A 12,731-nucleotide genomic window follows, 5' to 3' on the forward strand; every position below is an offset into this window, starting at 1 on the left:
TCCCTCCCCCCTCCCCACTCTGTGTGTGTGTGTGTGTGTGTGTGTAAAACAGCACACATGTAAAGGCCGAGTACTGGCTCCTGGGAGTCAGTTTGGTCATTCCACCACAGGAGTTCTGGGGACTGAACTTCGAAGCAATTGCCTTTCCCAGTGGATTCTTCTTGACATCTCCTAAGATGTTTCTTTCTTCCATTAAATAGAAACCTCCTCACCAATACCTGGAGGCATATGGATTGTTTTCAAAGTGTCTGATAGGAACAGTTTTCTTAACTTTCTGTAAGATTTCTACCAGATACTAACAAAGCAGAAAATGAATGCAATCAGAGATGAGGTTCCAAAGATGAGTTACAGTATGGTTCAGTGGTAGAGTGCCTGTCCAACAGCATATGAGAAACCATAGGTTTAGTTCCCAGCAATACGTGTGCACACATACACACACACAGACATACATGTACACACACAATATCACTATGCACAATACCACACACACACAACACCACACACACAAATACTACACACACACAACACCACACACACCCAATACCACACATACACACACACACACACACACAACACCACACACACAATACCACACACACACATACACACACGCGCGCACGCGCGCGCGCGCGCGCAGGAGTTTGATTTATAGCAACATTTAAAAATTCTGGGAAGAAAGTTGTTAGGAGCACAAATGTAACTGGGTGTGGTGATACACACCTATAATCCTAACACTTGGGAGCCTGAGGCAGAAACATACGAATCATGATTTTAAAGCCAGGCTGGGTTACAATAGTAAGCCTGCATTATACATAAATAAATAATCAATATTTTCCTTTAGATACTCGAAAGGTCCCTCCAATCCTCAGAGAAGCAGTATTGTATTAGTACTGTCCTGGCCTGTATCATCTTGGCTTGAATACTAAAGTAACTAGACTTGTACAGAATAACTCTAGCAAGCAAACAGATAAAACAGAAAAAAAATATTAAGTGCTTTTTAATTAGATTTTTTTGTCTTGTGTTTTACTTTATCTTGTGTATCCTTGGCTGTACTCAAACTCGCAGAGATCTGCATGTCTCTTTGCCTCCTGGGCACTAGGATTAAAGGTTTGCAACACCACCACCTGGTTAGATTTGATGTTTTAAAAACTGATTCATTTTAATTTATGTGAGTGTACGTGTGCATGTACTATCCATGGAGTCCAGAAGAGGGCGCTCAAACCCCTGAAACTGGAGTTACAGGTTGTGAGCCACCTGAAGAGGGCTCTGGGAATGAAACTCAGTTCCTCTACAAGAGCAGCAGGTGCTTTCCTTAACCACTTGAGCCACCCCTCTAGTCCCCTAAATGACTTTTCGAAGACCCTAAATAGTTAACTTATCCTTCTGACAGATCTTCCAATGTCCATGAAGCTCAGTTAAAGATTCAGCCAGTTAAATATTCAAAACAAAACAAAACAAAACAAAACAAAACAAAACAAAACAAAACAAAACAAAATAAAATAAAATAAAATAAAATAAAATAAAATAAAATAAAATAAAATAGAGCTAGCATGTCTTTGTTTTGCTCAAAATCATGGTGCAGTGAACTGGATCCTGATATGATTTTCAAACACTCTGCCTCCTTCACCAGAGCTTCAAAAGTGCAGCATAGATGTGTGTGTGTTTTGTGATTTATGTTTTCTGAACCAGAAAATATTTTAGCACTACTATATGACTACCCTTTGTGCCATATAGGATGGTCTATAACTTAGCTTTAATGACTTTCACAATCAGCTGCCAAGACAATTCTAAAAACCCACTACACTTTCACACAGATGCCTTGAGATGCTGTAATACTTTTTCATGAAAAAGTATTCTCTTTACAGGATCAAGATCCAAAAGTCCCCTGGTCTCTGCACCAGAAAGGACTATATGTTTCTTGTTTCAAGCAATTTTCAAGTCTGTACTCCTGAGTGCTGACTTTGGTATGCCTTCAGTTGTTTTTGTCTGTTCATTTGTTTGTTTTGGGTGGGGTAGGGCAGAATGAAGCTTTCTCTAATGACCTGGACCTGTAGCATGCACACTAGTGATAACTACATCCCTGGTGTTCTCTGCTTCTTATGAGTGTCCTTTTCCTTCAATATATTCACTGACCCACCTCATATCTTGCTAAACTAAAAATAACAGCTTGAAGAGTTTCTTGGAAACTGTAGTTATTCGATACTAATATTGGAACATGTCATAGCTTACTTTTGTCTGTTTAAGATATTATTTTACGTGTGTGGAAGAAGCAGATAAATTATACTGTTCCATTTATGCCCTGAACACCAGGTTCCCAGTTATTTGCTGCTGTTTGGGGAGGCTGTGGACCTTTTTGGATATGGGGCTTAGCTGGAAGATGTGGCTTCCTGCATGTAGCTCTTAAAGTTTACAGACATCTCTCCTTATAGCCCAAGTTTTCTGCTTTCTGGTTTCCAATATTTAAGGAATCCCAGCCACACATTCCTGCCATGCTTCCCCACCTTGATGGAATGTCCTCCCCGAGTCCAAACAAACGCTTCTTTCCTGTCATGCTTCTGTCAGCTTTTCTGTCACAGTGATGAGAAAAACAAACTGTACATCTGTATGGCATTACGGCTCAGAGCTGTGATTATTTGAATGCTAATTGTTTTATAGTCGTTCATTATTTACCTTGATTTCTGGGAAATATGACTGTGTAAACCAATATACACTTTATAGGACTAACTCTGGAAAGAATAGAAAGCCCCCCAATCCTCATCTCCTCATCTCTTCTCTCCTCTCTTCTCCTCCCTCTCTCTCTCTCTCTCTCTCTCTCTCTCTCTCTCTCTCTCTCTCTCTCTCTCTGTTATAAGTTGTTATAAGTTTACCTGATCATGGATCTTCAGGTCCAACGCAACTTCAGCTAGCTGGAGGGAGATTTCAGATGGTAAGATAGTGTAGAGACCCACGTACTTATTCTTCTGTTCTTCTGTGATTTTCTCAATGTTCTCTCGGTGGCGGGTGGCTTCAGCTAGGAGGCTCTGAGGAAGGAAAGCAAGAGAAGAAAATTCTATATGCCTGATAAGGAACATATTTTTCTATGGATCTAGAGATAAAGCTATCATTTTTCATCAGTTATGATTAAAGGTGAAATTATAGAAATGTCTTGCAAGGAAAATGAATTTCAGTATATCCCCTTTCATTAGGCAGATGATCTCATAGAGGAATAATGCATATCATACCTTATATATACCTAGCACATACCATGTGTGTATAATACATGCTTAATGAGTCTAATTCACAATTCTCTAAGTGTGCACAAGAGTCACCAAAGCAAAGGGAATGTCATGACAGAGAGAGGGAGGAGAGTCCTGTACCTTCAGCTCTTCTAGTTGTGTGTTGATCTCTACTGTTGGATTCCCTAAATAGTCCTTCGTTTCTTGAACCCAAGACTTCACAGAATTAATCTGAGTCTCCACTGCTTCCCGTTCTTGGAGCTCCTGCTTCACCAGTTCACCATGGTTCTTCACTTTCTCCTGCATGCTACAAAATACCAGAGGGAGAACGCAGAGATGAAGCAGAAGGAACAGTCCTGGGCATCACACATCTTTATAAGAGACATAGAAACGGGGAAATCTAGTATGTTTTTGGCAGGTAAAGTTACTTCCAATTCTCTTGGATATTGCTTAGTGACACCAAGGTTCACCTCAAGCATAACAGAAGAATTTGCGTCACAGGAAGTGAATTATTTATCCCTGGAAATTTGAGAGTCGACTTTGCTCCCTGCCACTTAATGGCTGTTTATTTCCCTATGCAGAAAACCTAGATCGCCAGATTCTTTCCTTCATCTTTCCAATCTGCCCAAATAGTGCCTGCTGGTGCCATCACCATTTGAAAGGAATGTGTCATCGGAATGTGTACGACTGTGAGATGCCAGCCTTTAAAGAAAGAATTATGCTTTGGACATGTCACCATGATTAATGTCAGTGTCATGACTGATCTGAATAAGTGGATTAAAAGGCTTTTTGATATACCATATGAGATTACCCTAACATCATTATTAACTAAGAGGGGTGAATATAGATTTATATAAGGTAATGTTACCTATTAGAGGAATTAAATTTTTGAAGACATGCTCCCCTATGGCCCAAGAGTAAATCAAGCCAGTTCTAGATCATCAAGATGAACTTTCTGATAGATTCACTATCAATGAAGATGCTTAACTGCCTAGATTTCTATATCATTCTTATTCCTATTACCTTACATCGTCAATGGGTGATATAGCTTTATCAAACCAACCTTTTAAATATTGCTCAGTTGCTGGAGGTCTTTGTCTAACCTGGGGACTCAACTACATAGCCAGGCTGGCTTCAAACTCATGTTCCTCCTGCCTCAGCCTGCTGGGTGTTAGGATGAGAAGTATGTGTCACTGTGCCTGGAGCTTCTTATCTATTCAGTCCCTTCCCCCAGCACCCAAGACATTTCTAAACATTTTATATGTCATTCCACCACAATGTCATGTAAACCCACTTTGTTTCCAGCTGCAGAAGAGATACCTTCCTTGCCATCTCTCCTAGACTGGTTGACTCGGCTTAGAGTCTATTAGAGTCAGTGGTGGTTCATCATCATTGACCTGGGTTTAGAGTCACATGGGAAACACGCTTATGAGGGAGTTTGTAAGGGTATTTCCAGAGATATTTAACTGAACATGGATGGCCTCTCCTAAATGTGAGTGGCACCAGCCCACAGGGTCCCAGAGTAAATTAAAAGGTAAACAAAGATCTCCTCACCCCCTAATCATTGCAGGTCTAGCCTGGAGCTGAACCTTGGTATTGGAAACCTGCAGCATAGCTGACAAACGGGCTGGATAGGAACCATCACATTCAAGGTAAGGGAATTGAATCTGGCTGATCTGAAATTTCTTTGAAACTATATCAAGATGATTGAAGAATTAAAAGGAAAGATAGACAGTCAGACAGACAAACAGAATGAAAGAAGAAAAAAGAAAAAAAAGGGAGAAAGAGGAAGCAAACTGATCGCCACCATTAAGCGCTGTTTTCTGATTTAAAATGCAAGTCAGGAAGAAGCCCAGTACCACTGTGGTCCACCATGCTTCCCTGCTAAGATGGACTATGTTCCCCTCAGACCATGAAGCAGAACAAACATTTCCTTCCTTAAGATGCCTTGGTCAGAATAACAAGAAAAGTGACAAATTCTTGCAATCTTTGCAATGCTTTACTGAAAAGTCATCTTTGGTCACATATCAATACTTTAAAGTGCAGGAAGGTAAACAATGAGTCTGTTGACCTTGCCACTGTCCTTTGTCTCTGTCTCTCTCTTCCTTTCTTTCTTTTCCCTCTCTCCCTTATCCCTCTCTCAGTTTCTCTATTCCTCCCCCCCTTCTCTTTCTATCTCTCTCTCTGTGTGTGTGTGTGTGTGTGTGTGTGTGTGTGTGTGCATGTGCACGTGAGGTGGATGGAGGGGGATATGAGTATACATGCATGTGCAGATGTATATACATATGCATGTATATAGAGGCCAGAGGTCAAACTTGGGTGCAGTTCCTCAGGAGCTATCCATTTGTTTTGTTTTTCAGACAGAGTCTCTATAAAGCAGGCTAAGCTGCCTCACCAACAAGCTCCAGAGAGCTCTGTATCCCTTTTGCGGCATTACAGTATGTGCTATCGTGGTCAGCTTCTTTTCTTTTTAGATATGAGTACTAAAGATCAAACTTGGATGACCATACTTGTGCAACGAGTACTTTACCAACTATGGGTCTCCTCTTTCCTGGGTCTTCTCACTGCATAATATTTCTGTTATCAAATATGCACTCCTCTAATGAAGAATGGAAGAGTTACTAAAACCCAGCAGTAGAAGAGATAGGTCTAGACCTGTACCATGTGTTGGAGCACCCCCATGCCTGAGCACCTCATATGTCCCTGAGCTGAGGCCCATTGTAATAGTGAACAAAACAGGTGTGTAATTACTTGAGACACTGATCTTTCAGCGCAGTGATTTCCTGCAGGATGGGCACCTCTTCCTCAGGGCCAGGAAGGGCTCTGTCTTGCAGAATGCTTAGTGCTCGCTGCTGTAGTACACCCAGGGCCAGCTGCTGACGCTCCAGATCCATTGAATATGTGTCATGACATTCAAGGAGGGCCATGAGCTCTGCTTTTGAGGCTTTCTCTGTTGAGCTTCCAGGTAATCTACCTTGGAGTTGATTGACCATTTCAGTGGTTTCTTTGACCTAAGGACAAACATATATCATATGAAGCTTAGAATTATACGTGATGTGATGAGCCTGTTAAGTACCACACTTGACATCATCAATCATGATGATGTAAACTCCAAATTTCAGAAATGAAAACTGAGATTCTGTTGTTAACATGAAAGACCACATCTCCCACCCTGGATTTAAATTATTAATCCCCAAATTTTATCAGAGTAGGCATAGACTATAAATGGCAAAGAAACTTTAAACAAACTGAACATATAAAACATCCACTTTTAAAGTTGGCTTGTGTGTGTGTGTGTGTATGTATGTGTGTATGACAAAGAAGACATGGCTAAAACATTGAACCTTATCTAATGGGAGGGATGAGCTAAATTCTTTCTTTTACAACAAAAAAAGAAATGATTTTGCACTTTTTCCAAAACAGGTTAAAAACAAATGGGGTGCACACTGGCTTGCCTTCCTTTAGAAACTCCATTCCTTAATTTTCATTTTAAAAATGTATTTATGTATATATTTTGGAGTATTTATTTACTATTTATTATTTGTGCATGTGGGCATGCGTGTGTGCACACACTCAAGAGGCAGGCACAAGAGCGAGAACACAGCTTTACATGTAACACGCATATAGAGATCATGAGACAACCTTCAGGAGTCTGTTCTCTCACTTCACTGTGTGTTCTGAGGATCACTAGGTCATCAGCTCCCATCACAAGCCCCCTTTACTTTGCTCAAGCATTTAGCTGGCCCTATTTTAAAATTAGCATACGAAAGGAAGATTCCTCTATCAGATTTTCATACATATTCAGTTTGAGTTGAACCCATGCCTCCCTACCTTTCAGATCTCCCTGGCTTTCTTCATCCTGACCCTTGTATGCATTCACCTGCTCCCCCCTCACTGGGCTTTTCTACTCACTGTCACAACCATATTATCCTCCTTGTGCCATTTGTACCTAACTTGGAATTAAACTGTACAACAAACAGAACATTTGTTTCATAGTATAGCTTTCATGAAATTGAAAAAATAATGAGAATTTCACAAGACTAATTTCAAAAGAGCAGCAGGTGGTTGTTTGCATGAGAAATGCCTCATCCCTCTGACCCCTAGTCTAGAGTACTTGAATACTTGTTCCTAGATGATGGCCTTGTTTAAAGATATTTTAAAGGTGTGGGCTTACAAGAGGAAGTATCCCATGAGGCTTTGAGAGCTAAAGTCTTTCCCTACCCCCAGTTTATGTTCGCTGCTTTGTGCATGAGATTCAAGATGTGAGCTGTCAGCTTGCTGCTCCAGCTGCCATGCCTGCTGCCCACTGCCTGCTGCCTGCTACCTGCCACAATGCCTCCCTGTCATTAGGGGAACCTAACCCTCCGAAACTCTAAGGCAAAATATACTCATTCTATAAGTTGCCTCCATCCCAATGTTTTATCACAATCACAGAAACCTAAGGAATGCAAAGGCAAAACACCAGTGTTTCAAATATGCGCTAATCTCCAGGGAATGAAACGAAAGACAACTTAAACCAATCCGTAGTGAAAGTTACCTTAGCGCTCAAGCGCTTCCACTCATCTACTGCATCTTCCAGAATCTTCTCCTGGTCCTGGGCCACAGCACGGAGACGCGTCCAGCGCTGCCAGACAGTGGTCATCGACCTGCTTAGGGTCGTTTTGCTTGCATCGTTTCCGGTTTGCTCTAGTTGTGATGCTTTTTCCTCCAGAGCCACAATTTTCTCATGGAAAGAGTCAACTACAGACACTAAAGCCTAGTGCAGGGTTGGGGGTGAGTAGAGGGGGTTAGAGAAAGATTGATTTGTTTTTCTCTTGAGTTCTGTGGACTTGGCTAAAGCTCTATTGCAAAAAGATATATGTCTGTATAAATTTAGGTTCCTCAGAGAGTCATGGTGGTATCTAGAAGCCAAGAGCTGGGGAGGCAGAGTGAGAGATTCAGAGGGTCAAGGTTTCCTCAGCTACATGGAGAATTTAAGGCCAGCCTGGGTTACCTGAAAGCCTGCCCTTAAAGAAACCAAAAGTAAATTAATAATTATGAATATATTTTGTTTCTTTTAATAACTCTACTTTAAAGTTATACTTATCAGAGTGGGGTTTGGATTTATTTTGAAAGGCAAAAATTATTTATTTATGATAGACAAGTTATTTTCTATTTGGGATGAATTTCTTTTTATTTCTGAAAATCAACAAAGATTTACTTTGATATTTTAGAGTGTTATAGTCTCCCTTACATTGCTATGCTATATGAGAGGCGTTCAGGAATTAATTTCTGGATTTTATTTTAGCCCAATTTATCAAGAGACAGTATTTGCTGCCTTTAAAAAAGATTTAGTAATTTATTTATCCTGGGGGCTGACAGGACATGGACAGGTGTTAAAGTTGAGTTTTATGAGTTAGTTTTCTCTACCTTGTTTTGTAGAGGGTGTCTCTCTGGTTTTCTGCTGATGTACTGATTTCCTGGAGCTTCCAGGAACATCTCTCTTTGCGCTGTGGGTGTGCTAGGATTACTAGCCTACGTCTGAACAGCTTGCTTTTTATGTGGGTTCCAGGGGTATGACTCAGGTGGTCCAGTGCCAGATTTGTGTAGCAAGCATGTTTACCCACTGAGCCATCTCCCTAGCCCTTTACTGCCATGTTTAAGCAACCCTATCATACCAGAAACAGATAGTTTGGATTTATCTTTGGAGCCTTAGCTATGCGTTTTGTGTGAGCATCCTCAGGTGTGAAAAGTGTTTATTGCGCCTTTATCATGCCAAAGGAAGCAAGACGGAAATAAAGACTTAATGACATGATTCTGAAAACATATCACAGAGACTGTTGTAATTAACACGGAAAGACACTAAAATAACGACAATAAAACTGACCTTGTGTTTTGACAGCTTTTCTTCGGCCTCATGGCTGGAAGATGCCTTTAACACTGCAAACTCTGACAGCTTCTTTTCCACATCATTCATCAACTCAATAACCCCTTCCCTGGCTTTCTGATACTCTTGCCATTGAACTGTACACCTTGAAAGAGTCCAACAGAAATAAATAAGCAATGCAAACCAAGTTATTTCATTTCTACACAGGACTCTGCTGCCCACATGCCTGATGATAAGAGAGAAAAATGAATCTACATGCCAATGTATGTCACTATATATTATATTTTCATGAGCCTATGCCAAATACCTCTGCAGGAGGTCCTGCTGGGTGTGCGAGTCCTGGATGACCCCCTGACTCCTCTTTTCCAGGGAAGCCATCTTCTGTGCCAGATCTTCCTTTCCGGTTGGCTTGATGAGTGGGTCCAACTTGGTCACAAGATCTCGGAGCTCTTCTAGGTTGCTGTGAAACTGACCTTCTGTTTTGAAAAATTCCATGTGACTTTTGAGGTTTTCCTCGGCACTCTCAACATCCAGGCCATTGCCTGCCAGCTGTAACATCTCTTGGGCATCCTCAAGCCAATCATTAGCTGCTTGGAACACTTGATAATACCTTTGACACTGACTGTATATTTCGGCCAAGGTTGCCTGGAAGACAGTCATTGTGATATGATATAATCAACTTCTGTTCACAGTAGGTTTGTAAGATGTCTTTTCATGTTTCCAACTCTTGTCTAGTTCTCAGCTCTATAAATGCCACGGGAAGTTAGCAGGTAAGTTAGGGGACATTATTTTCATGGTGAATGCATTTGAATCCTTTATTCCTCCTTTTTCTAACTTACCATAACTATAATGCTGCAGTTAAAATACATATTGAATAAATAAGGAGAGAAATGAGCTATAAATTTATGATAGCATCTTGAACGGTCTTGAAACTATGTTTGTTTTTTTTTTCCTTCTAAAGAAAAAAATACAAAGCTTAGTACTGTGTTCCTGGATGGATGTTTTGCAAAGTAGTTATGCCTCAGTGGATTAAAAGAATGACAACATTCAACTTCCAAACTAGCCTCTGCCAGCTTCTGGAAATAAACAGATGGCCCTTGAGTCTTGAGCAGAGACTAAAATAGAAGGAGTGGAAATCCACAAGGCTTGCTGCTTCAAGTCCAGAAGGAACAGAAACACTCTATGCAGCCATCAATGAATAGACAAGCAGAACCTCACTGACAGTGGAGGCTGTAGTCAGGGTCGGCAGCAAGCAAGGAGAGAATGCGCAGGCGAGCAAAGGGAGAGCATGTGGCTTAGAAATGCTTCCAGAGACATCAGGACCTACAAACATCTGGATGGAGACAACTAGAGGGAGCCTAACCGATTTAAGATTGTGTTCAAGAATCATCGCCAACTCAAAACAAATAATCCACGTAATAGGTCAGTGATTCTCAACTTGTGGATCACTACCCCCTTTGGGTGATGTTTGCATATCGGATATGCTGCATATCAATTTACATTATTATTCATAACAGAAGCAAAATTATAGTTAGGAAGTAGCAACAAAATAATTTTATGGTTGGGGAGGAGGTCTCTACAACATGGGAATGGTATTAAAGAGTCAGAGCAATAGGAAAATTGAGAACCATTGTGATAGATGATTTTTAAAAAGAAAAGATCAAGGCCTATCTCTGTATCTACAGCTGTAGGTATATCATTTTTAAAATTTAATGAAGGTTTTGACTTAGCATGAAGATCTTTGCTAAGCACACTTTGAGAAGCAAGCATCGTATGTGTTCATTGTAACCTTACTTAAACACTAAACATTTTGCTACTTAACGTGTTAGAATTAATTGTGTAGGAAGTCCAGCTAAATGAGACCGAGATTCTGGATGCCTGGTGTCCAAAGAGGACAAAGGAGGCATCAGATCACCTAGAACTGGAGTTACTGGTGATCATGAACCAGCTCAAGGTTGCCAAGTTCAGGTCCTCCATAAGAACAGCAAATATTCTTAACCATGAACCATCTCTCCCAGCCATGATCATTATTATCTTTTGTGACAGGGTTTCACATAGCCTAGGGATGGCTTCAAACTTTTCATGTAGACATTTAATTGGTGGTCCTCCTGCCTCGCTTCTCAAGTTCTAGGTAGACTGCCATGTACCATCATGCTCCATTGAAGGAATATTGGGAATTAAAACTCGGGACCATGTGCATGATGGGCGAGCAACTGAACTGCATTCCTAGCCTTGAGAACAGGGGATTAAAACAATTAGCTCTATGGTAGCCATGGCATCTTTCCTCTTGTGTTGAGTGAGGAGAGTGAGCAAGTCCCAGAAGGTGGGCAATCTGGGAAGTTCTCCACATGTTCCCATTGCTGTTTGTAGTTCCCAGGTCTCAGTAGCGATGGGTAGAAGACCCTTGCTTCTACTGTGTGACATTTGACACCAGGGGAAGGAAGCGTTCCTTCCTGTAGAAGGGAAGAGGAACCAGGGCAATGGATAGGACAGCCTACAAGAGAACATGCCTCGGAACCACAGTGGATCTGTGTTATTCACCTAGCCTTTGGAGCCTCTTCATCCAATGTTATGTTTGAAGTGCCAGGTGTCATGTTGTATAAAAAGGATACTAATCCACTGGTCATATATTCTATAAGTATATTCATAATGCCTCTTTGTGGGAATTATTCCCAGGACCTCTGCTAACCTAAGATCCTCCAGGAACATGTGTAAAAGCACTGTAATATGTGCATGTAACCTACACATCCTGCCATACTTGATGTCACCTTTATACCCCCTGTAACCCCTCATACAATGCTGTCAAACTTTATTGTTAAAGGGGTAGTGAGAAAGGGTTAAAGACCTGCACATGTTTTAAATCTTTTTTTAAAAAATGCCAGTCACATTAGTTTGGAGATTCCTTTGAAAACTGCAGGTGTCTATTATATAAGCCAGCCATGCCACTCCTGGGTATTTCTCCCAAGGGTTCTGTATGTCAATATGTCACAGAGACACGTGGACATCTACTTTTACCACAGCACTATTCACAATACTTTAGTTGTGGAATTGGCTCAAGTGTCCACCAACAGGAATAAACAGAGAAAATGTGGCATGCATATCCAACATAATTTTATTTGGCTACGAAGAACAGGATGATGTCATTTGTAGAAGAATGGATGTAACTGTGTGTATGGATCCTAGAGCTTATGTAGGTGCAAACACACATATGAATGCATGTATGTGACATGAAAATGAAAACTGATTAGGGAAAGGCAGGAGACTAATCAGGGATAATGTATGAAGATATCTTTATGAAGCCCAGGACTATTTATAGTGAATATATGTCAATTAAAAATAAGTAAGTCAACTGAAAAAAAAAAAAAAAAGATTATCTCTGAGGTGGTCTGAATCTCTTGTAAACTATGTTATCAAAATAATTTATTATCTCCTCTAAAGGTGAGAAAAATGACATGATATACCAATCTAAACAAAAAAGCCAATATAGGACACATGACAATGACCACATGGTCTTTAAAGTCATTGAGGACAATTTGATAAACCATCAAAAAAGCAGTGTGCAGGGTTTTTCCGATTTATGTATACATATGTGTGTGTATGTGGTGTGTGTGTGTGTGTGTGTGTGTGTGTGTGTGTGTGAGAGAGAGAGG

General features: G+C 40.7%; 1 protein-coding gene across 1 annotated transcript in view; it reads right to left on the bottom strand.

Annotated features, from left to right (window-relative positions):
• The window catches only part of Syne1 (spectrin repeat containing nuclear envelope protein 1), a 471,763-nt gene that overhangs the window by 174,644 nt on the left and 284,388 nt on the right, over positions 1 to 12,731 (bottom strand). The window contains exons 77-82 of the mRNA XM_028764327.1: positions 9,389 to 9,726; positions 9,082 to 9,226; positions 7,753 to 7,971; positions 5,967 to 6,226; positions 3,357 to 3,522; positions 2,868 to 3,020 (exon numbers count right to left, since the gene is read on the bottom strand). Of these exons, the coding sequence (XP_028620160.1) occupies positions 2,868 to 3,020; positions 3,357 to 3,522; positions 5,967 to 6,226; positions 7,753 to 7,971; positions 9,082 to 9,226; positions 9,389 to 9,726 (1,281 nt within the window). The remainder of the gene's footprint in view (positions 1 to 2,867; positions 3,021 to 3,356; positions 3,523 to 5,966; positions 6,227 to 7,752; positions 7,972 to 9,081; positions 9,227 to 9,388; positions 9,727 to 12,731) is intronic.

Source organism: Grammomys surdaster, unplaced genomic scaffold (assembly GCF_004785775.1).
Source record: "Grammomys surdaster isolate TR1022 unplaced genomic scaffold, NIH_TR_1.0 143, whole genome shotgun sequence".
NCBI classification, from domain to species: domain Eukaryota; kingdom Metazoa; phylum Chordata; class Mammalia; order Rodentia; family Muridae; genus Grammomys; species Grammomys surdaster.